Consider the following 24,585-nt stretch of genomic DNA (forward strand, 5'->3'; position numbering starts at 1 on the left):
TAGTTACCATGGGTAGGTATATAATTACCATGGGTAGGTATATAGTTATCATGGGTAGGTCTCTAGTTATCATGGGTAGGTCTCTAGTTATCATGGGTAGGTCTCTAGTTACCATGGGTAGGTCTCTAGTTATCATGGGTAGGTATATAGTTACCATGGGTAGGTCTATAGTTATCATAGGTAGGTATATAGTTACCATGGGTAGGTCTGTCGTTACCATAGGTAGGCCTACAGTTACCATGGGTAGGTAAATAGTTACCATGGGTAGGTCTATAGTTATCATAGGTAGGTATATAGTTACCATGGGTAGGTCTCTAGTTATCATGGGTAGGTCTCTAGTTATCATGGGTAGGTATATAGTTACCATGGGTAGGTCTATAGTTATCATGGGTAGGTATATAGTTACCATGGGTAGGTATATAATTACCATGGGTAGGTATATAGTTATCATGGGTAGGTCTCTAGTTATCATGGGTAGGTCTCTAGTTATCATGGGTAGGTCTATAGTTACCATGGGTAGGTCTCTAGTTATCATGGGTAGGTATATAGTTAACATGGGTAGGTCTATAGTTATCATAGGTAGGTAAATAGTTACCATGGGTAGGTCTGTCGTTACCATAGGTAGGCCTACAGTTACCATGGGTAGGTCTATAATTACCATGGGTAGGCCTACAGTTACCATGGGTAGGCCTACAGTTACCATGGGTAGGTCTATAGTTATCATGGGTAGGTCTCTAGTTATCATGGGTAGGTAAATAGTTACCATGGGTAGGCCTATAGTTACCATGGGTAGGCCTATAGTTACCATGGGTAGGTCTATAGTTACCATGGGTAGGTGTATAGTTACCATGGGTAGTCCTATAGTTACCATGGGTAGGTCTATAGTTACCATGGGTAGGTATATAATTACCATGGGTAGGTATATAGTTACCATGGGTAGATATATAGTTACCATGGGTAGTCCTACAGTTACCATGGGTAGGCCTATAGTTACCATGGGTAGGCCTATAGTTACCATGGGTAGGTATATAGTTACCATGGGTAGTCCTATAGTTACCATGGGTAGGTATGTAGTTACCACATGGGTAGGCCTATAGTTACCATGGGTAGGCCTATAGTTACCATGGGTAGGCCTATAGTTACCATGGGTAGGCCTATAGTTACCATGGGTAGGCCTATAGTTACCATGGATAGGCCTATAGTTACCATGGGTAGGTCTATAGTTACCATGGGTAGGTCTATAGTTACCATGGGTAGGTCTATAGTTACCATGGGTAGGTCTATAGTTACCATGGGTAGGCCTATAGTTACCATGGGTAGGTCTATAGTTACCACATGGGTAGGCCTACAGTTACCATGGGTAGGTCTATAGTTATCATGGGTAGGTCTCTAGTTATCATGGGTAGGTAAATAGTTACCATGGGTAGGCCTATAGTTACCATGGGTAGGCCTATAGTTACCATGGGTAGGTCTATAGTTACCATGGGTAGGTGTATAGTTACCATGGGTAGTCCTATAGTTACCATGGGTAGGTCTATAGTTACCATGGGTAGGTATATAATTACCATGGGTAGGTATATAGTTACCATGGGTAGATATATAGTTACCATGGGTAGTCCTACAGTTACCATGGGTAGGCCTATAGTTACCATGGGTAGGCCTATAGTTACCATGGGTAGGTATATAGTTACCATGGGTAGTCCTATAGTTACCATGGGTAGGTATGTAGTTACCACATGGGTAGGCCTATAGTTACCATGGGTAGGCCTATAGTTACCATGGGTAGGCCTATAGTTACCATGGGTAGGCCTATAGTTACCATGGGTAGGCCTATAGTTACCATGGATAGGCCTATAGTTACCATGGGTAGGTCTATAGTTACCATGGGTAGGTCTATAGTTACCATGGGTAGGTCTATAGTTACCATGGGTAGGTCTATAGTTACCATGGGTAGGCCTATAGTTACCATGGGTAGGTCTATAGTTACCACATGGGTAGGCCTATAGTTACCATGGGTAGGCCTATAGTTACCATGGGTAGGCCTATAGTTACCATGGGTAGGTCTATAGTTACCATGGGTAGGTCTATAGTTACCATGGGTAGGTCTATAGTTACCATGGGTAGGTCTATAGTTACCATGGGTAGGTCTATAGTTACCATGGGTAGGTCTATAGTTACCATGGGTAGGCCTATAGTTACCATGGGTAGGTCTATAGTTACCACATGGGTAGGCCTATAGTTACCATGGGTAGGCCTATAGTTACCATGGGTAGGTCTATAGTTACCATGGGTAGGGAGGTAATTACCATGGGTAGGTCTATAGTTACCATGGGTAGGTCTCTAGTTACCATGGGTAGGTCTATAGTTACCATGGGTAGGGAGGTAGTTACCATGGGTAGGTTTATAGTTACCATGGGTAGGGAGGTAATTACCATGGGTAGGTCTATAGTTACCATGGGTAGGCCTATAGTTACCATGGGTAGGCCTATAGTTACCATGGGTAGGGAGGTAATTACCATCAGTAGGTCTATAGTTACCATGGGCAGGTCTATAGTTACCATGGGTAGGGTGGTAATTAACATGGGTAGGTCTATAGTTACCACATGGGTAGGCCTATAGTTACCATGGGTAGCCCTATAGTTACCATGGGTAGGGAGGTAATTACCATGGGTAGGTCTATAGTTACCATGGGTTAGAAGGGTCCACAACCTAAAGGACATCCAGTCAACTGGACACAACTGTGGGAAGCCATGGAGTCAACATGGGCCAGCATCCCTGTGGAACGCTTTCGACGCCTTGTAGAGTCCATGAGCTGATGAATTGAGACTGTTCTGAGGGGAAGGGGGGGTGCCACTCAATATTAGGAAGGTGTTCCTAATGTTTTGTAGACTCAGTGTAAACTGGGCAAAGACATATCAGCAAGTAAACGATGTGTACGTTTGAAGTGAAAGATACCTAGTCAGTTGTTCAACTGAAATGTGTCTTCTACAATTAACCCAACCCCTCTGAATCAGAGAGGTGTGTCTTCCTCATTTAACCCAACCCCTCTGAATCAGAGAGGTGTGTCTTCCTCATTTAACCCAACCCCTCTGAATCAGAGAGGTGTGTCTTCCTCATTTAACCCAATCCCTCTGAATCAGAGAGGTGTGTCTTCTACATTTAACCCAATCCCTCTGAATCAGAGAGGTGTGTCTTCCACATTTAACTCAATCCCTCTGAATCAGAGAGGTGTGTCTTCCTCATTTAACCCAACCCCTCTGAACCAGAGAGGTGTGTCTAATACATTTAACCCAACCCCTCTGAATCAGAGAGGTGTGTCTTCCACATTTAACCCAACCCCTATGAACCAGAGAGGTGTCTTCCTCATTTAACCCAACCCCTCTGAATCAAAGAGGTGTGTCTTCCTCATTTAACCCAACCCATCTGAATCAGAGAGGTGTCTTCCTCATTTAACCCAACCCCTCTGAATCAGAGAGGTGTCTTCCTCATTTAACCCAACCCCTCTGAATCAGAGAGGTGTGTCTTCTACATTTAACCCAACCCCTCTGAACCAGAGAGGTGTGTCTTCCTCATTTAACCCAACCCCTCTGAATCAGAGAGGTGTGTCTTCCTCATTTAACCCCTCTGAACCAGAGAGGTGTGTGTCTTCTACATTTAACCCAACCCCTATGAACCAGAGAGGTGTGTCTTCTACATTTAACCCAATCCCTCTGAATCAGAGAGGTGTGTGTCTTCTACATTTAACCCAACCCATCTGAATCAGAGAGGGGGGCTGCCTTAATCGACATCCACGTCATCTGCGCCTGGGGAACAGTGGGTTAACTGCCTTGCTCAGGGGCAGAATGGTAGATGTTTTGCCTTTCGGTTACTGGCCCAAACTCTCCTACCCACCAGGCTACCTGCCGCCCTAATTAAACTGTACATAAAACTTTGAACAGTTCTTATTTTCCTAAATAAACAATCTATTGTTTGTATGTTCTGGCAACTCAGTGATTGTGATCATTGTGATGATGAATTGAAACGTATTTGCCGCATTGGTTTTTGGACGTGAACTGAATTGTCCCTAGTGGTATCCTCCAACCATCCCATCTAGCGGCGAAAAGCGGAAAAAGACGTACTTCCAAAGTGGATTTGGAACTTGACGTTTAAGACGTATCCATCGACGACCACTAGAGGGTGCACTAGTACTAGGCTACAATAATACTGGGGCGCGGTATAGTACCATGAACTATACCGACTGCGCTTAAAAGGAAAGTTATTGCTCTTTTAGCATTAACTATACCGACTGCGCTTAAAAGGAAAGTTAGTGCTATTTTATCGTATGTCAATGTTTCAATCACGCACCTACCGTGCGCGTACACACACACCCTCAAATAAGATTTCCACATTCCGTTTAAAGTTGTTGTCCTACAGTGCAAAGCGGGGAGGCAGGGACAGAGACACACCCATAGCGAAAAGACCCAGGAGAGTGCGGCGAACGTAAGTCACTTCGTTATTTAGGTTGACGTGATGACGAGGTCGTGGCAGCCGTCACTGCTGTAGGCTAGTCGTTTTCCAGCGGGATACACGCTGCCTGTGGCGGACCGGTTGACAGTCGTGTTGGTACGGCTATGTGCATCTACTGAAGACGAGGCAACAGGTTGCAGACATGGGCGTTAAAGGTAAGATGAATAATACATTAATTCAGGGTCGCTACAATTATTATAAAAGTTTATTTTGCCATATGTGAAATGGGGAATATGAAAAAGTTAATATTGTTGTTAATTTATTATTTATTAGAATACAGTTTGTAATATTTATATTACTTTAGTGATATAATTTTAAATAGGCTAAGTGTGCTGCGTCTGTAAGTCGTTTGTTTGTTTTTAAAGTCAATTGTAACTTGTTATTGCTGTAACGAGGTGTAACCATTTGGTTGATAAGCAGAGGGAATGACTTCGTTGCACAGCTGATTAGTTTAAACTAACATTCAGTCAAGTCTTGTGTTGATTTAATCTGCCCTACATTTAAAAAGGTGTAAAAAAAACCACACACATCAAAAAGAGTGTTGCAAGTTTTGCATAGCGTATACAGTGTGAAAAAATACAGTATTTATCATAAATAAGGGCCAAGCCATTATCTTTGAGGAAACTCAGCGAGAGAGAATGTAACCGCTCACATTGTTCCAGAATGAGATCACTTTAGTCCTGAGAATAAACCTCACCTCCTTTCCTCTCCTCCTTCCCTCTCCTCCTTTCCTATGCTCTCTGTCTCTCTGTACACATCTCTTGACTACAGTAACACAGTACACACATAACAATGTCTCTCTGTAGGTTCTACACACCGGAAGATCTCTCTCTCTCTCGCTCTAGCCATTACACACACACACACACACACACACACACACACACACACACACACACACACACACACACACACACACACACACACACACACACACACACACACACACACACACACACACACACACACACACACACACACACACACCCTAAGATAAGATCTCTCTCTACCTACTGTACACACACACACACACACACACACACACCCATACAATGATCTATCACTCTACACACACCCTAAGATATTCCATGCTTCCAACTCTGTGGCAACAGTTTGGGGAAGGCCCTTTCCTGTTTCAGCATGAAAGTTTCCCTGTGCACAAAGCAAGGTCCATACAGTACACACACACATACAGAAATGGTTTGTTGAGATCGGTGTGGAAGAACTTGACAGGTCTGCAGAGAGCCCTGACCTCAACCCCATCGAACACCTTTGGGATGAATTGGAACGCCGACTGCGAGCCAGGCCTAATCACCCAACATCAGTGCCCGACCTCACTAATGCTCTTGTGGCTGAATGGAAGCAAGTCCCCACAGCAATGTTCCAACATCCTAGTGTAAAGCCTTCCCAGAAGAGTGGAGGCTGTTATAGCAGCAATGTTCCAACATCTAGTGGAAAGCCTTCCCAGATGAGTGGAGGCTGTTATAGCAGCAATGTTCCAACATCTAGTGGAAAGCCTTCCCAGAAGAGAGGAGGCTGTTATAGCAGCAATGTTCCCACATCTGGTGGAAAGCCTTCCCAGAAGAGTGGAGGCTGTTATAGCAGCAATGTTCCAACATCTAGTGGTAAGCCTTCCCAGAAGAGTGGAGGCTATTATAGCAGCAATGTTCCTACATCTAGTGGAAAGCCTTCCCAGAAGAGTGGAGGCTGTTATAGCAGCAATGTTCCAACATCTAGTGGAAAGCCTTCCCAGAAGAGTGGAGGCTATTATAGCAGCAATGTTCCTACATCTAGTGGAAAGCCTTCCCAGAAGAGTGGAGGCTGTTATAGCAGCAATGTTCCTACATCTAGTGGAAAGCCTTCCCAGAAGAGAGGAGGCTGTTATAGCAGCAATGTTCCAACATCTAGTGGAAAGCCTTCCCAGAAGAGTGGAGGCTGTTATAGCAGCAATGTTCCAACATCTAGTGGAAAGCCTTCCCAGAAGAGTGGAGGCTGTTATAGCAGCAATGTTCCAACATCTAGTGGAAAGCCTTCCCAGAAGAGTGGAGGCTGTTATAGCAGCAATGTTCCAACATCTAGAGGAAAGCCTTCCCAGAAGAGTGGAGGCTGTTATAGCAGCAATGTTCCAACATCTAGTGGAAAGCCTTCCCAGAAGAGTGGAGGCTGTTATAGCAGCAATGTTCCAACATCTAGTGGAAAGCCTTTCCAGAAGAGTGGAGGCTGTTATAGCAGCAATGTTCCAACATCTAGTGGAAAGCCTTCCCAGAAGAGTGGAGGCTGTTATAGCAGCAATGTTCCAACATCTAGTGGAAAGCCTTCCCAGAAGAGTGGAGGCTGTTATAGCAGCAATGTTCCAACATCTAGTGGAAAGCCTTTCCAGAAGAGTGGAGGCTGTTATAGCAGCAAAGGAGGGGGACCAACTCCATATTAATACCCATGATTTTGGAATGAGATGTTTGATGAGCAGATGTCCACATACTTTTGGTCATGTAGTGTATTTCATGAACACCAAATACCTCCCCTGAGAATTCTCACTCTGCACCTGAATAACCCTACTGTACACATACTCCAAGACGAGACATTCCCCAGAAACAAACTGTTTAGATAATGCCAAGTGAGTGTTCCGTTGAAATAGACAAGCGGATAGGCCTGCTGCCGTTTGCCCAAATGGCACCCTATTCCCTATATAGTGCACTACTATCGCAACCTCTTCCCTATATAGTGCACTACTTTTGACCAGAAAAGTACATAAGGAAATAGGATGCCATTAGAGACACAGTCCACGACTGGGACTTTCCAAACACACAGAGACATCAGTCAACACGGTGCTATTTCCCTCATCAGTCAACACGGTGCTATTTCCCTCATCAGTCAACACGGTGCTATTTCCCTCATCGGTCAACACGGTGCTATTTCCCTCATCAGTCAACACGGTGCTATTTCCCTCATCGGTCAACACGGTGCTATTTCCCTCATCGGTCAACACGGTGCTATTTCCCTCATCGGTCAACACGGTGCTATTTCCCTCATCAGTCAACACGGTGCTATTTCCCTCATCAGTCAACACGGTGCTATTTCCCTCATCAGTCAACACGGTGCTATTTCCCCTATCAGTCAACACGGTGCTATTTCCCTCATCAGTCAACGCTGTGCTATTTCCCTCATCAGTCAACGCGGTGCTATTTCCCTCATCAGTCAACACGGTGCTATTTCCCTCATCAGTCAACACGGTGCTATTTCCCTCATCGGTCAACACGGTGCTATTTCCCTCATCGGTCAACACGGTGCTATTTCCCTCATCGGTCAACACGGCGCTATTTCCCTCATCGGTCAACACGGTGCTATTTCCCTCATCGGTCAACACGGTGCTATTTCCCTCATCAGTCAACACGGTGCTATTTCCCTCATCAGTCAACACGGTGCTATTTCCCTCATCAGTCAACACCGTGCTATTTCCCTCATCAGTCAACGCGGTGCTATTTCCCTCATCAGTCAACGCGGTGCTTTTTCTCTCATCAGTCAACGCGGTGCTATTTCCCTCATCAGTCAACACGGTGCTATTTCCCTCATCAGTCAACACGGTGCTATTTCCCTCATCAGTCAACGCCGTGCTATTTCCCTCATCAGTCAACACGGTGCTATTTCCCTCATCAGTCAACACGGTGCTATTTCCCTCATCAGTCAACGCCGTGCTATTTCCCTCATCAGTCAACACGGTGCTATTTCCCTCATCAGTCAACACGGTGCTATTTCCCTCATCGGTCAACACGGTGCTATTTCCCTCATCAGTCAACGCGGTGCTATTTCCCTCATCAGTCAACGCGGTGCTATTTCCCTCAACAGTCAACACGGTGCTATTTCCCTCATCAGTCAACACAGTGCTATTTCCCTCATCAGTCAACACGGCGCTATTTCCCTCATCAGTCAACACGGTGCTATTTCCCTCATCAGTCAACACGGCGCTATTTCCCTCATCAGTCAACACGGTGCTATTTCCCTCATCAGTCAACACGGTGCTATTTCCCACATCAGTCAACACGGTGCTATTTCCCTCATCAGTCAACACGGCGCTATTTCCCTCATCAGTCAACACCGTGCTATTGCCCTCATCAGTCAACACCGTGCTATTGCCCTCATCAGTCAACACGGTGCTATTTCCCTCATCAGTCAACACGGCGCTCTGCCTGTTCTGTTCTATGACAAAACCCAGACCGCAGCTTTCCTGTCGTATAATCGTACCACGGAACAGATGTTGAAATATTATCAATCACTCCAACCTTTAGACTCTGTTGCCATGACTACCAGAGTCACTAAGGATGTAGCTCCGTATTCCCCATATAGTCCACTACTATTAACCAGAGCCCTGAGGCCCTAAAAGAAATAAGGTGCAAGCTAGTATCAGACCAGAGCATTAGACTACACATGGATGGGTTAACTAGTATCAGACCAGAGCATTAGACTACACATGGATGGGTTAACTAGTATCAGACCAGAGCATTAGACTACACATGGATGGGTTAACTAGTATCAGACCAGAGCATTAGACTACACATGGATGGGTTAACTAGTATCAGACCAGAGCATTAGACTACACATGGATGGGTTAACTAGTATCAGACCAGAGCATTAGACTACACATGGATGGGTTAACTAGTATCAGACCAGAGCATTAGACTACACATGGATGGGTTAACTAGTATCAGACCAGAGCATTAGACTACACATGGATGGGTTAACTAGTATCGGACCAGAGCATTAGACTACACATGGATGGGTTAACTAGTATCAGACCAGAGCATTAGACTACACATGGATGGGTTAACTAGTATCAGACCAGAGCATTAGACTACACATGGATGGGTTAACTAGTATCAGACCAGAGCATTAGACTACACATGGATGGGTTAACTAGTATCAGACCAGAGCATTAGACTACACATGGATGGGTTAACTAGTATCAGACCAGAGCATTAGACTACACATGGATGGGTTAACTAGTATCAGACCAGAGCATTAGACTACACATGGATGGGTTAACTAGTATCAGACCAGAGCATTAGACTACACATGGATGGGTTAACTAGTATCAGACCAGAGCATTAGACTACACATGGATGGGTTAACTAGTATCAGACCAGAGCATTAGACTACACATGGATGGGTTAACTAGTATCAGACCAGAGCATTAGACTACACATGGATGGGTTAACTAGTATCAGACCAGAGCATTAGACTACACATGGATGGGTTAACTAGTATCAGACCAGAGCATTAGACTACACATGGATGGGTTAACTAGTATCAGACCAGAGCATTAGACTACACACGGATGGGTTAACTAGTATCAGACCAGAGCATTAGACTACACACGGATGGGTTAACTAGTATCGGACCAGAGCATTAGACTACACATGGATGGGTTAACTAGTATCGGACCAGAGCATTAGACTACACATGGATGGGTTAACTAGTATCAGAACAGAGCATTAGACTACACATGGATGGGTTAACTAGTATCAGACCAGAGCATTAGACTACACATGGATGGGTTAACTAGTATCAGACCAGAGCATTAGACTACACATGGATGGGTTAACTAGTATCAGACCAGAGCATTAGGCTACACATGGATGGGTTAACTAGTATCAGAACAGAGCATTAGACTACACATGGATGGGTTAACTAGTATCAGACCAGAACATTAGGCTACACATGGATGGGTTAACTAGTATCAGACCAGAGCATTAGACTACACATGGATGGGTTAACTAGTATCAGACCAGAGCATTAGACTACACATGGATGGGTTAACTAGTATCAGACCAGAGCATTAGACTACACATGGATGGGTTAACTAGTATCAGACCAGAGCATTAGACTACACATGGATGGGTTAACTAGTATCAGACCAGAGCATTAGGCTACACATGGATGGGTTAACTAGTATCAGAACAGAGCATTAGACTACACATGGATGGGTTAACTAGTATCAGACCAGAACATTAGGCTACACATGGATGGGTTAACTAGTATCAGACCAGAGCATTAGACTACACATGGATGGGTTAACTAGTATCAGACCAGAGCATTAGACTACACATGGATGGGTTAACTAGTATCAGACCAGAGCATTAGGCTACACATGGATGGGTTAACTAGTATCAGACCAGAGCATTAGACTACACATGGATGGGTTAACTAGTATCAGACCAGAGCATAAGACTACACATGGATGGGTTAACTAGTATCAGACCAGAGCATAAGACTACACATGGATGGGTTAACTAGTAGGCTTATCGTGGATCGTAATGTGGACTGTTGAACCAAACTGTTAGCACACATCTGAATCACTTCAACAACAGATTCATGGAATTCTTGTTGGATAAGGGTTAGGTGACTGATGAAGTGATCATTGCTGTACGATATGGCTCTGACGGTTGAACTGTTAAACAGGTACGGTATATGACCACTAACCACAGCTTTAGCAAACATTATAGCACTCTTACTTAAAAAAAAAAAAAACATGGAGCCCTAGATCCCTAGATTCAGCACAGTGTCCCTACGGATCAAGTGATTGTTGCATTGATACAACAGGGAACTTGTTTTAGTTCAAGGGGTCCACAACCCCAACCTCTCAGTGACTGTATATTTACCTGATCAGATAGTTTCAATCAATGACTGAGGTGAATAAATGACCAGCCTATCTGGTATCTCTAGACTGTTGGAAAGCCTTTCAGAGCCGCCATTGAAGATAGCCTGATTGATCTGTGTATCAATCAATCAATGAATGTGTGTGTTAAATACATCAAAATAAAGTCTGCTTCGGTCAGAATAGTTCTGCTTTATGATACGGCAACAGTAAGCACTCTCTTTGCATTCTCAGTTATCTTTCCATTGTAATAGATTGTAGCAGAACTTTGAAGCCGTTTCGTAGCCATTGTCACGTTCTGTCCTTTAGTTCCTTTGTTATGTCTTTATTCTAGTTTGGTCGTGAGTTGGGGTGGGCATTCTATGTTGTTTTTTCTATGTTTTGTTCTGTTGTTAAATTTCTATGTGTTGGGCCTAGTATGGTTCTCAATCAGAGGCAGGTGTCAGTCGTTGTCTCCTGATTGGTAGCCTGTTTGTCATTGTGGGTTGTGGGGGATTGTTTCCTGTTGTAGTGTTTGGTTCACATTTCAGGACTGTTTCGGTTTTCGGTATTATTCACGTTGTTATTTTTGTGATTTTCTGTGTTCAGTTTTATATATTAAAATGGACACTTACCACGCTGCGTATTGGTCCGATCCTTGCTACTCCTCAGACGAAGAGGACGAGAACCGTTACAGTCATGAGTTTCAACAAAGCCTTTCCATAAAGCTGTGAAGGATGCAAATGATACTGAGTATAAATAACAAGCCCAAATGCCACCCTCTTCCCTATGTAGTGCACTCTGGGCTCTGGTCTATAGTAGTGCACTATATAGGGAATAGGGCTCTGGTCTATAGTAGTGTTCTATATAGGAAATAGGGCTTTGGTCAACAGTAGTGCACTATATAGGGCATAGGGCTCTGGTCTATAGTAGTGCACTCTGGGCTCTGGTCTATAGTAGTGCACTATATAGGGAATAGGGCTCTGGTCTATAGTAGTGTTCTATATAGGAAATAGGGCTTTGGTCAACAGTAGTGCACTATATAGGGAATAGGGCTCTGGTCTAAAGTAGTGCACTATATAGGGAATAGGGCTCTGGTCTATAGTAGTGTACTATATAGGGAATCGGGCTCTGGTCTATAGTAGTGTACTATTAGGGAATAGGGTGGCGTTTGAGGCTAGATAAACAGTGACTGTCACAGTCCTCAGTCTCTATGGGATACTATCTTCGACAGAGACAGTGTTGGATAATGCTTCACTCTTTGTAAACAAATCAACTTCCTCCCTCAAACTCCCCTGTGCTTTTCCTAAGAAAATACCCAAATACACGTCCTCATGTTGGTAAATAACTACGATGAAGTTCCATCTGGACGTACTGTGACCAGCAGACAACGATTGGATACTAGAAGCCTGTTGGAGCACATGGTTAACGTACGGTCCTCTCTGAATGCAAGGTTTTAATCTAACCAAGCTGTAACACAACTGATTTTTTAGAAAACATTCATAGCAAGTAACCTGTGTAGTGCATCCAATGTAGTCATACATTTAGTGTTTGCATCAGACTATCAAATGTCTGAGTTAAAACACAGTGACTTTCACACGGTGAAGACCTCTGTACAGGGTTTATATGATCACAATCATACTAATCCCTTCTCCTAAATTAACAAGAAATAGTGTGTGACTATAGAAATATTCTCATAACTCAGGACCCACGTCTCACATGTCCAGGGTCCACTCTGGGTCCCGACCCATGGTTTAAGAACCCTGTTATAGAAACCCTGTTATAGTTATAGAAACCCTGTTATAGAAACCCTGTTATAGGAACCCTGTTATAGAAACCCTGTTATAGAAACCCTGTTATAGGAACCCTGTTATAGAAACCCTGTTATAGAAACCCTGTTATAGGAACCCTGTTATAGGAACCCTGTTATAGTTATAGGAACCCTGTTATAGAAACCCTGTTATAGAAACCCTGTTATAGAAACCCTGTTATAGAAACCCTGTTATAGAAACCCTGTTATAGGAACCCTGTTATAGAAACCCTGTTATAGAAACCCTGTTATAGGAACCCTGTTATAGAAACCCTGTTATAGGAACCCTGTTATAGAAACCCTGTTATAGAAACCCTGTTATAGTTATAGGAACCCTGTTATAGTTATAGGAACCCTGTTATAGAAACCCTGTTATGGGAACCCTGTTATAGTTATAGAAACCCTGTTATAGGAACCCTGTTATAGGAACCCTGTTATAGAAACCCTGTTATAGAAACCCTGTTATAGAAACCCTGTTATAGAAACCCTGTTATAGGAACCCTGTTATAGGAACCCTGTTATAGTTATAGAAACCCTGTTATAGAAACCCTGTTATAGGAACCCTGTTATAGGAACCCTGTTATAGTTATAGGAACCCTGTTATAGTTATAGGAACCCTGTTATAGAAACCCTGTTATAGGAACCCTGTTATAGTTATAGGAACCCTGTTATAGTTATAGGAACCCTGTTATAGTTATAGGAACCCTGTTATAGTTATAGAAACCCTGTTATAGTTATAGAAACCCTGTTATAGAAACCCTGTTATAGGAACCCTGTTATAGGAACCCTGTAATAGGAACCCTGTTATAGAAACTCTGTTATAGTTATAGGAACCCTGTTATAGAAACCCTGTTATAGGAACCCTGTTATAGAAACCCTGTTATAGAAACCCTGTTATAGAAACCCTGTTATACTTATAGAAACCCTGTTATAGTTATAGAAACCCTGTTATAGGAACCCTGTTATAGGAACCCTGTTATAGTTATAGAAACCCTGTTGTAGTTATAGAAACCCTGTTATAGTTATAGAAACCCTGTTATAGGAACCCTGTTATAGGAACCCTGTTATAGGAACCCTGTTATAGTTATAGAAACCCTGTTATAGTTATAGAAACCCTGTTATAGGAACCCTGTTATAGAAACCCTGTTATAGAAACCCTGTTATAGAAACCCTGTTATAGAAACCCTGTTATAGGAACCCTGTTATAGAAACCCTGTTATAGGAACCCTGTTATAGGAACCCTGTTATAGTTATAGGAACCCTGTTATAGGAACCCTGTTATAGTTATAGGAACCCTGTTATAGTTATAGAAACCCTGTTATAGTTATAGGAACCCTGTTATAGTTATAGAAACCCTGTTATAGTTATAGAAACCCTGTTATAGTTATAGGAACCCTGTTATAGGAACCCTGTTATAGAAACCCTGTTATAGTTATAGGAACCCTGTTATAGTTATAGGAACCCTGTTATAGTTATAGAAACCCTGTTATAGTTATAGAAACCCTGTTATAGTTATAGGAACCCTGTTATAGGAACCCTGTTATAGAAACCCTGTTATAGTTATAGAAACCCTGTTATAGTTATAGAAACCCTGTTATAGGAACCCTGTTATAGAAACCCTGTTATAGTTATAGAAACCCTGTTATAGAAACCCTGTTATAGAAACCCTGTTATAGGAACCCTGTTATAGGAACCCTGTTATAGGAACCCTGTTATAGTTATAGGAACCCTGTTATAGAAACCCTGTTATAGGAACCCTGTTATAGGAACCCTGTTATAGTTATAGGAACCCTGTTATAGGAACCCTGTTATAGTTATAGGAACCCTGTTATAGGAACCCTGTTATAGGAACCCTGTTATAGTTATAGGAACCCTGTTATAGGAACCCTGTTATAGAAACCCTGTTATAGGAACCCTGTTATAGTTATAGGAACCCTGTTATAGTTATAGGAACCCTGTTATAGGAACCCTGTTATAGGAACCCTGTTATAGTTATAGGAACCCTGTTATAGAAACCCTGTTATAGAAACCCTGTTATAGGAACCCTGTTATAGTTATAGAAACCCTGTTATAGAAACCCTGTTATAGGAACCCTGTTATAGTTATAGAAACCCTGTTATAGTTATAGAAACCCTGTTATAGGAACCCTGTTATAGAAACCCTGTTATAGTTATAGAAACCCTGTTATAGAAACCCTGTTATAGTTATAGAAACCCTGTTATAGTTATAGAAACCCTGTTATAGTTATAGGAACCCTGTTATAGGAACCCTGTTATAGAAACCCTGTTATAGGAACCGTGTTATAGAAACCCTGTTATAGGAACCCTGTTATAGAAACCCTGTTATAGGAACCCTGTTATAGGAACCCTGTTATAGTTATAGGAACCCTGTTATAGTTATAGAAACCCTGTTATAGAAACCCTGTTATAGAAACCCTGTTATAGGAACCCTGTTATAGTTATAGAAACCCTGTTATAGTTATAGGAACCCTGTTATAGAAACCCTGTTATAGGAACCCTGTTATAGTTATAGAAACCCTGTTATAGAAACCCTGTTATAGAAACCCTGTTATAGAAACCCTGTTATAGAAACCCTGTTATAGTTATAGAAACCCTGTTATAGAAACCCTGTTATAGTTATAAGAACCCTGTTATAGAAACCCTGTTATAGTTATAGAAACCCTGTTATAGAAACCCTGTTATAGGAACCCTGTTATAGGAACCCTGTTATAGAAACCCTGTTATAGAAACCCTGTTATAGAAACCCTGTTATAGGAACCCTGTTATAGAAACCCTGTTATAGTTATAGAAACCCTGTTATAGAAACCCTGTTATAGTTATAGGAACCCTGTTATAGAAACCCTGTTATAGGAACCCTGTTATAGTTATAGAAACCCTGTTATAGAAACCCTGTTATAGAAACCCTGTTATAGGACCCCTGTTATAGGAACCCTGTTATAGAAACCCTGTTATAGTTATAGAAACCCTGTTATAGAAACCCTGTTATAGGAACCCTGTTATAGGACCCCTGTTATAGGAACCCTGTTATAGAAACCCTGTTATAGGAACCCTGTTATAGGAACCCTGTTATAGGAACCCTGTTATAGGAACCCTGTTATAGAAACCCTGTTATAGTTATAGGAACCCTGTTATAGAAACCCTGTTATAGGAACCCTGTTATAGGAACCCTGTTATAGAAACCCTGTTATAGGAACCCTGTTATAGGAACCCTGTTATAGGAACCCTGTTATAGTTATAGGAACCCTGTTATAGTTATAGGAACCCTGTTATAGTTATAGGAACCCTGTTATAGGAACCCTGTTATAGAAACCCTGTTATAGTTATAGAAACCCTGTTATAGTTATAGGAACCCTGTTATAGAAACCCTGTTATAGGAACCCTGTTATAGTTATAGAAACCCTGTTATAGTTATAGAAACCCTGTTATAGTTATAGAAACCCTGTTATAGGAACCCTGTTATAGAAACCCTGTTATAGGAACCCTGTTATAGAAACCCTGTTATAGAAACCCTGTTATAGGAACCCTGTTATAGAAACCCTGTTATAGAAACCCTGTTATAGTTATAGAAGCCCTGTTATAGGAACCCTGTTATAGTTATAGAAACCCTGTTATAGTTATAGAAACCCTGTTATAGTTATAGAAACCCTGTTATAGAAACCCTGTTATAGAAACCCTGTTATATTTATAGAAACCCTGTTATAGAAATCCTGTTATAGAAACCCTGTTATAGAAACCCTGTTATAGAAACCCTGTTATAGTTATAGGAACCCTGTTATAGAAACCCTGTTATAGAAACCCTGTTATAGTTATAGGAACCCTGTTATAGAAACCCTGTTATAGAAACCCTGTTATAGTTATAGGAACCCTGTTATAGTTATAGAAACCCTGTTATAGAAACCCTGTTATAGGAACCCTGTTATAGTTATAGGAACCCTGTTATAGTTGTAGAAACCCTGTTATAGAAACCCTGTTATAGGAACCCTGTTATAGTTATAGGAACCCTGTTATAGGAACCCTGTTATAGTTATAGAAACCCTGTTATAGAAACCCTGTTATAGAAACCCTGTTATAGTTATAGAAACCCTGTTATAGAAACCCTGTTATAGTTATAGAAACCCTGTTATAGAAACCCTGTTATAGAAACCCTGTTATAGGAACCCTGTTATAGTTATAGGAACCCTGTTATAGTTGTAGAAACCCTGTTATAGAAACCCTGTTATAGGAACCCTGTTATAGTTATAGGAACCCTGTTATAGGAACCCTGTTATAGTTATGGAAACCCTGTTATAGAAACCCTGTTATAGGAACCCTGTTATAGAAACCCTGTTATAGAAACCCTGTTATAGAAACCCTGTTATAGGAACCCTGTTATAGAAACCCTGTTATAGAAACCCTGTTATAGGAACCCTGTTATAGAAACCCTGTTATAGTTATAGGATCCCTGTTATAGGAACCCTGTTATAGAAACCCTGTTATAGAAACCCTGTTATAGAAACCCTGTTATAGGAACCCTGTTATAGGAACCTTGTTATAGGAACCCTGTTATAGGAACCCTGTTATAGAAACCCTGTTATAGAAACCCTGTTATAGGAACCCTGTTATAGGAACCCTGTTATAGAAACCCTGTTATAGAAACCCTGTTATAGTTATAGAAACCCTGTTATAGAAACCCTGTTATAGGAACCCTGTTATAGGAACCCTGTTATAGGAACCCTGTTATAGGAACCCTGTTATAGAAACCCTGTTATAGTTATAGGAACCCTGTTATAGAAACCCTGTTATAGGAACCCTGTTATAGGAACCCTGTTATAGAAACCCTGTTATAGGAACCCTGTTATAGGAACCCTGTTATAGGAACCCTGTTATAGTTATAGGAACCCTGTTATAGTTATAGGAACCCTGTTATAGTTATAGGAACCCTGTTATAGGAACCCTGTTATAGAAACCCTGTTATAGTTATAGAAACCCTGTTATAGTTATAGGAACCCTGTTATAGAAACCCTGTTATAGGAACCCTGTTATAGTTATAGAAACCCTGTTATAGTTATAGAAGCCCTGTTATAGTTATAGAAACCCTGTTATAGGAACCCTGTTATAGAAACCCTGTTATAGGAACCCTGTTATAGAAACCCTGTTATAGAAACCCTGTTATAGGAACCCTGTTATAGAAACCCTGTTATAGAAACCCTGTTATAGTTATAGAAGCCCTGTTATAGGAACCCTGTTATAGTTATAGAAACCCTGTTATAGTTATAGAAACCCTGTTATAGTTATAGAAACCCTGTTATAGAAACCCTGTTATAGAAACCCTGTTATATTTATAGAAACCCTGTTATAGAAATCCTGTTATAGAAACCCTGTTATAGAAACCCTGTTATAGAAACCCTGTTATAGTTATAGGAACCCTGTTATAGAAACCCTGTTATAGAAACCCTGTTATAGTTATAGGAACCCTGTTATAGATACCCTGTTATAGAAACCCTGTTATAGTTATAGGAACCCTGTTATAGTTATAGAAACCCTGTTATAGAAACCCTGTTATAGGAACCCTGTTATAGTTATAGGAACCCTGTTATAGTTGTAGAAACCCTGTTATAGAAACCCTGTTATAGGAACCCTGTTATAGTTATAGGAACCCTGTTATAGGAACCCTGTTATAGTTATAGAAACCCTGTTATAGAAACCCTGTTATAGAAACCCTGTTATAGTTATAGAAACCCTGTTATAGAAACCCTGTTATAGTTATAGAAACCCTGTTATAGAAACCCTGTTATAGAAACCCTGTTATAGGAACCCTGTTATAGTTATAGGAACCCTGTTATAGTTGTAGAAACCCTGTTATAGAAACCCTGTTATAGGAACCCTGTTATAGTTATAGGAACCCTGTTATAGGAACCCTGTTATAGTTATGGAAACCCTGTTATAGAAACCCTGTTATAGGAACCCTGTTATAGAAACCCTGTTATAGAAACCCTGTTATAGAAACCCTGTTATAGGAACCCTGTTATAGAAACCCTGTTATAGAAACCCTGTTATAGGAACCCTGTTATAGAAACCCTGTTATAGTTATAGGATCCCTGTTATAGGAACCCTGTTATAGAAACCCTGTTATAGAAACCCTGTTATAGAAACCCTGTTATAGAAACCCTGTTATAGGAACCCTGTTATAGGAACCTTGTTATAGGAACCCTGTTATAGGAACCCTGTTATAGAAACCCTGTTATAGAAACCCTGTTATAGGAACCCTGTTATAGGAACCCTGTTATAGAAACCCTGTTATAGGAACCCTGTTATAGAAACCCTGTTATAGAAACCCTGTTATAGGAACCCTGTTATAGAAACCCTGTTATAGGAACCCTGTTATAGTTATAGGAACCCTGTTATAGTTATAGAAACCCTGTTATAGGAACCCTGTTATAGAAACCGTGTTATGGGAACCCTGTTATAGTTATAGGAACCCTGTTATAGGAACCCTGTTATAGTTATAGAAACCCTGTTATAGGAACCCTGTTATAGTTATAGGAACCCTGTTATAGTTATAGAAACCCTGTTATAGGAACCCTGTTATAGAAACCCTGTTATAGGAACCCTGTTATAGTTATAGGAACCCTGTTATAGTTATAGAAACCCTGTTATAGGAACCCTGTTATAGTTATAGAAACCCTGTTATAGAAACCCTGTTATAGGAACCCTGTTATAGTTATAGGAACCCTGTTATAGTTATTGGAACCCTGTTATAGAAACCCTGTTATAGTTATAGAAACCCTGTTATAGGAACCCTGTTATAGGAACCCTGTTATAGAAACCCTGTTATAGTTATAGAAACCCTGTTATAGGAACCCTGTTATAGAAACCCTGTTATAGTTATAGAAACCCTGTTATAGGAACCCTGTTATAGTTATAGAAACCCTGTTATCGAAACCCTGTTATAGAAACCCTGTTATAGAAACCCTGTTATAGTTATAGGAACCCTGTTATAGGAACCCTGTTATAGAAACCCTGTTATAGAAACCCTGTTATAGTTATAGGAACCCTGTTATAGAAACCCTGTTATTGGAAACCTGTTATAGGAACCCTGTTATAGAAACCCTGTTATAGAAACCCTGTTATAGTTATAGGAACCCTGTTATAGAAACCCTGTTATAGGAACCCTGTTATAGAAACCCTGTTATAGAAACCCTGTTATAGAAACCCTGTTATAGAAACCCTGTTATAGAAACCCTGTTATAGGAACCCTGTTATAGAAACCCTGTTATAGGAACCCTGTTATAGAAACCCTGTTATAGGAACCCTGTTATAGGAACCCTGTTATAGAAACCCTGTTATAGAAACCCTGTTATAGAAACCCTGTTATAGGAACCCTGTTATAGGAACCCTGTTATAGGAACCCTGTTATAGGAACCCTGTTATAGGAACCCTGTTATAGAAACCCTGTTATAGAAACTCTGTTATAGAAACCCTGTTATAGAAACCCTGTTATAGAAACCCTGTTATAGTTATAGGAACCCTGTTATAGGAACCCTGTTATAGAAACCCTGTTATAGGAACCCTGTTATAGAAACCCTGTTATAGGAACCCTGTTATAGGAACCCTGTTATAGAAACCCTGTTATAGGAACCCTGTTATAGGAACCCTGTTATAGGAACCCTGTTATAGAAACCCTGTTATAGAAACCCTGTTATAGGAACCCTGTTATAGAAACCCTGTTATAGTTATAGGAACCCTGTTATAGAAACCCTGTTATGTGAACCCTGTTATAGAAACCCTGTTATAGAAACCCTGTTATAGAAACCCTGTTATAGTTATAGGAACCCTGTTATAGAAACCCTGTTATAGAAACCCTGTTATAGAAACCCTGTTATAGTTATAGAAACCCTGTTATAGTTATAGAAACCCTGTTATAGTTATAGGAACCCTGTTATAGTTATAGAAACCCTGTTATAGAAACCCTGTTATAGAAACCCTGTTATAGAAACCCTGTTATAGAAACCCTGTTATAGGAACCCTGTTATAGAAACCCTGTTATAGTTATAGGAACCCTGTTATTTATATAGAAACCCTGTTATAGAAACCCTGTTATAGAAACCCTGTTATAGAAACCCTGTTATAGGAACCCTGTTATAGGAACCCTGTTATAGTTATAGAAACCCTGTTATAGTTATAGAAACCCTGTTATAGTTATAGAAACCCTGTTATAGTTATAGAAACCCTGTTATAGTTATAGAAACCCTGTTATAGTTATAGGAACCCTGTTATAGGAACCCTGTTATAGAAACCCTGTTATAGAAACCCTGTTATAGGAACCCTGTTATAGAAACCCTGTTATAGAAACCCTGTTATAGGAACCCTGTTATAGAAACCCTGTTATAGAAACCCTGTTATAGAAACCCTGTTATAGTTATAGAAACCCTGTTATAGTTATAGAAACCCTGTTATAGGAACCCTGTTATAGAAACCCTGTTATAGGAACCCTGTTATAGAAACCCTGTTATAGTTATAGAAACCCTGTTATAGTTATAGAAACCCTGTTATAGGAACCCTGTTATAGAAACCCTGTTATAGAAACCCTGTTATAGAAACCCTGTTATAGTTATAGAAACCCTGTTATAGTTATAGAAACCCTGTTATAGGAACCCTGTTATAGGAACCCTGTTATAGAAACCCTGTTATAGGAACCCTGTTATAGTTATAGAAACCCTGTTATAGAAACCCTGTTATAGAAACCCTGTTATAGTTATAGGAACCCTGTTATAGAAACCCTGTTATAGAAACCCTGTTATAGTTATTGGAACCCTGTTATAGAAACCCTGTTATAGAAACCCTGTTATAGAAACCCTGTTATAGTTATAGCAACCCTGTTATAGGAACCCTGTTATAGTTATAGGAACCCTGTTACAGAAACCCTGTTATAGAAACCCTGTTATAGTTATAGGAACCCTGTTATAGAAACCCTGTTATAGAAACCCTGTTATAGAAACCCTGTTATAGAAACCCTGTTATAGAAACCCTGTTATAGGAACCCTGTTATAGGAACCCTGTTATAGTTATAGAAACCCTGTTATAGTTATAGAAACCCTGTTATAGAAACCCTGTTATAGAAACCCTGTTATAGGAACCCTGTTATAGAAACCCTGTTATAGAAACCCTGTTATAGGAACCCTGTTATAGGAACCCTGTTATAGTTATAGGAACCCTGTTATAGAAACCCTGTTATAGTTATAGGAACCCTGTTATAGAAACCCTGTTTTAGAAACCCTGTTATAGGAACCCTGTTATAGGAACCCTGTTATAGAAACCCTGTTATAGAAACCCTGTTATAGAAACCCTGTTATAGAAACCCTGTTATAGAAACCCTGTTATAGTTATAGAAACCCTGTTATAGTTATAGGAACCCTGTTATAGAAACCCTGTTATAGAAACCCTGTTATAGTTATAGAAACCCTGTTATAGAAACCCTGTTATTGAAACCCTGTTATAGGAACCCTGTTATAGAAACCCTGTTATAGGAACCCTGTTATAGGAACCCTGTTATAGAAACCCTGTTATAGTTATAGGAACCCTGTTATAGGAACCCTGTTATAGTTATAGAAACCCTGTTATAGAAACCCTGTTATAGAAACCCTGTTATAGGAACCCTGTTATAGAAACCCTGTTATAGGAACCCTGTTATAGGAACCCTGTTATAGTTATAGGAACCCTGTTATAGTTATAGAAACCCTGTTATAGAAACCCTGTTATAGTTATAGGAACCCTGTTATAGAAACCCTGTTATAGAAACCCTGTTATAGAAACCCTGTTATAGTTATAGAAACCCTGTTATAGGAACCCTGTTATAGAAACCCTGTTATAGTTATAGAAACCCTGTTATAGTTATAGAAACCCTGTTATAGTTATAGAAACCCTGTTATAGAAACCCTGTTATAGAAACCCTGTTATAGGAACCCTGTTATAGTTATAGAAACCCTGTTATAGTTATAGAAACCCTGTTATAGAAACCCTGTTATAGAAACCCTGTTATAGGAACCCTGTTATAGAAACCCTGTTATAGAAACCCTGTTATAGTTATAGGAACCCTGTTATAGAAACCCTGTTATAGTTATAGGAACCCTGTTATAGAAACCCTGTTATAGTTATAGAAACCCTGTTATAGAAACCCTGTTATAGTTATAGAAACCCTGTTATAGAAACCCTGTTATAGAAACCCTGTTATAGGAACCCTGTTATAGGAACCCTGTTATAGGAACCCTGTCATAGAAACCCTGTTATAGTTATAGGAACCCTGTTATAGAAACCCTGTTATAGAAACCCTGTTATAGAAACCCTGTTATAGAAACCCTGTTATAGGAACCCTGTTATAGAAACCCTGTTATAGAAACCCTGTTATAGTTATAGAAACCCTGTTATAGTTATAGAAACCCTGTTATAGTTATAGAAACCCTGTTATAGTTATAGAAACCCTGTTATAGTTATAGAAACCCTGTTATAGTTATAGAAACCCTGTTATAGTTATAGAAACCCTGTTATAGAAACCCTGTTATAGGAACCCTGTTATAGAAACCCTGTTATAGAAACCCTGTTATAGGAACCCTGTTATAGAAACCCTGTTATAGGAACCCTGTTATAGAAACCCTGTTATAGTTATAGGAACCCTGTTATAGAAACCCTGTTATAGAAACCCTGTTATAGGAACCCTGTTATAGGAACCCTGTTATAGAAACCCTGTTATAGAAACCCTGTTATAGAAACCCTGTTATAGAAACCCTGTTATAGAAACCCTGTTATAGGAACCCTGTTATAGAAACCCTGTTATAGAAACCCTGTTATAGAAACCCTGTTATAGTTATAGGAACCCTGTTAGAGTTATAGAAACCCTGTTATAGTTATAGGAACCCTGTTATAGGAACCCTGTTATAGTTATAGGAACCCTGTTATAGAAACCCTGTTATAGAAACCCTGTTATAGTTATAGAAACCCTGTTATAGAAACCCTGTTATAGAAACCCTGTTATAGTTATAGAAACCCTGTTATAGGAACGCTGTTATAGTTATAGAAACCCTGTTATAGTTATAGAAACCCTGTTATAGTTATAGAAACCCTGTTATAGGAACCCTGTTATAGTTATAGGAACCCTGTTATAGTTATAGAAACCCTGTTATAGTTATAGGAACCCTGTTATAGGAACCCTGTTATAGTTATAGGAACCCTGTTATAGTTATAGAAACCCTGTTATAGAAACCCTGTTATAGAAACCCTATTATAGAAACCCTGTTATAGAAACCCTGTTATAGAAACCCTGTTATAGAAACCCTGTTATAGTTATAGGAACCCTGTTATAGTTATAGAAACCCTGTTATAGAAACCCTGTTATAGAAACCCTGTTATAGAAACCCTGTTATAGGAACCCTGTTATAGTTATAGAAACCCTGTTATAGAAACCCTGTTATTGAAACCCTGTTATAGGAACCCTGTTATAGTTATAGAAACCCTGTTATAGTTATAGAAACCCTGTTATAGTTATAGAAACCCTGTTATAGTTATAGAAACCCTGTTATAGAAACCCTGTTATAGGAACCCTGTTATAGAAACCCTGTTATAGAAACCCTGTTATAGAAACCCTGTTATAG

The 24,585-nt window shown here is 40.3% G+C and overlaps 1 protein-coding gene across 1 annotated transcript in view; it reads left to right on the forward strand.

Moving 5' to 3' along the window:
- The first annotated feature begins 4,478 nt into the window (after window positions 1-4,478).
- LOC129823600 (trophoblast glycoprotein-like) overlaps window positions 4,479-24,585 on the forward strand; it is a 33,005-nt gene continuing 12,898 nt past the window's right edge. Inside the window, exon 1 of the mRNA XM_055882457.1 lies at window positions 4,479-4,661. Within this exon, the coding sequence (XP_055738432.1) occupies window positions 4,649-4,661 (13 nt within the window). The 5' untranslated portion in view covers window positions 4,479-4,648. The remainder of the gene's footprint in view (window positions 4,662-24,585) is intronic.

The sequence above is a fragment of the Salvelinus fontinalis genome, chromosome 26, assembly GCF_029448725.1.
Source record: "Salvelinus fontinalis isolate EN_2023a chromosome 26, ASM2944872v1, whole genome shotgun sequence".
NCBI classification, from domain to species: domain Eukaryota; kingdom Metazoa; phylum Chordata; class Actinopteri; order Salmoniformes; family Salmonidae; genus Salvelinus; species Salvelinus fontinalis.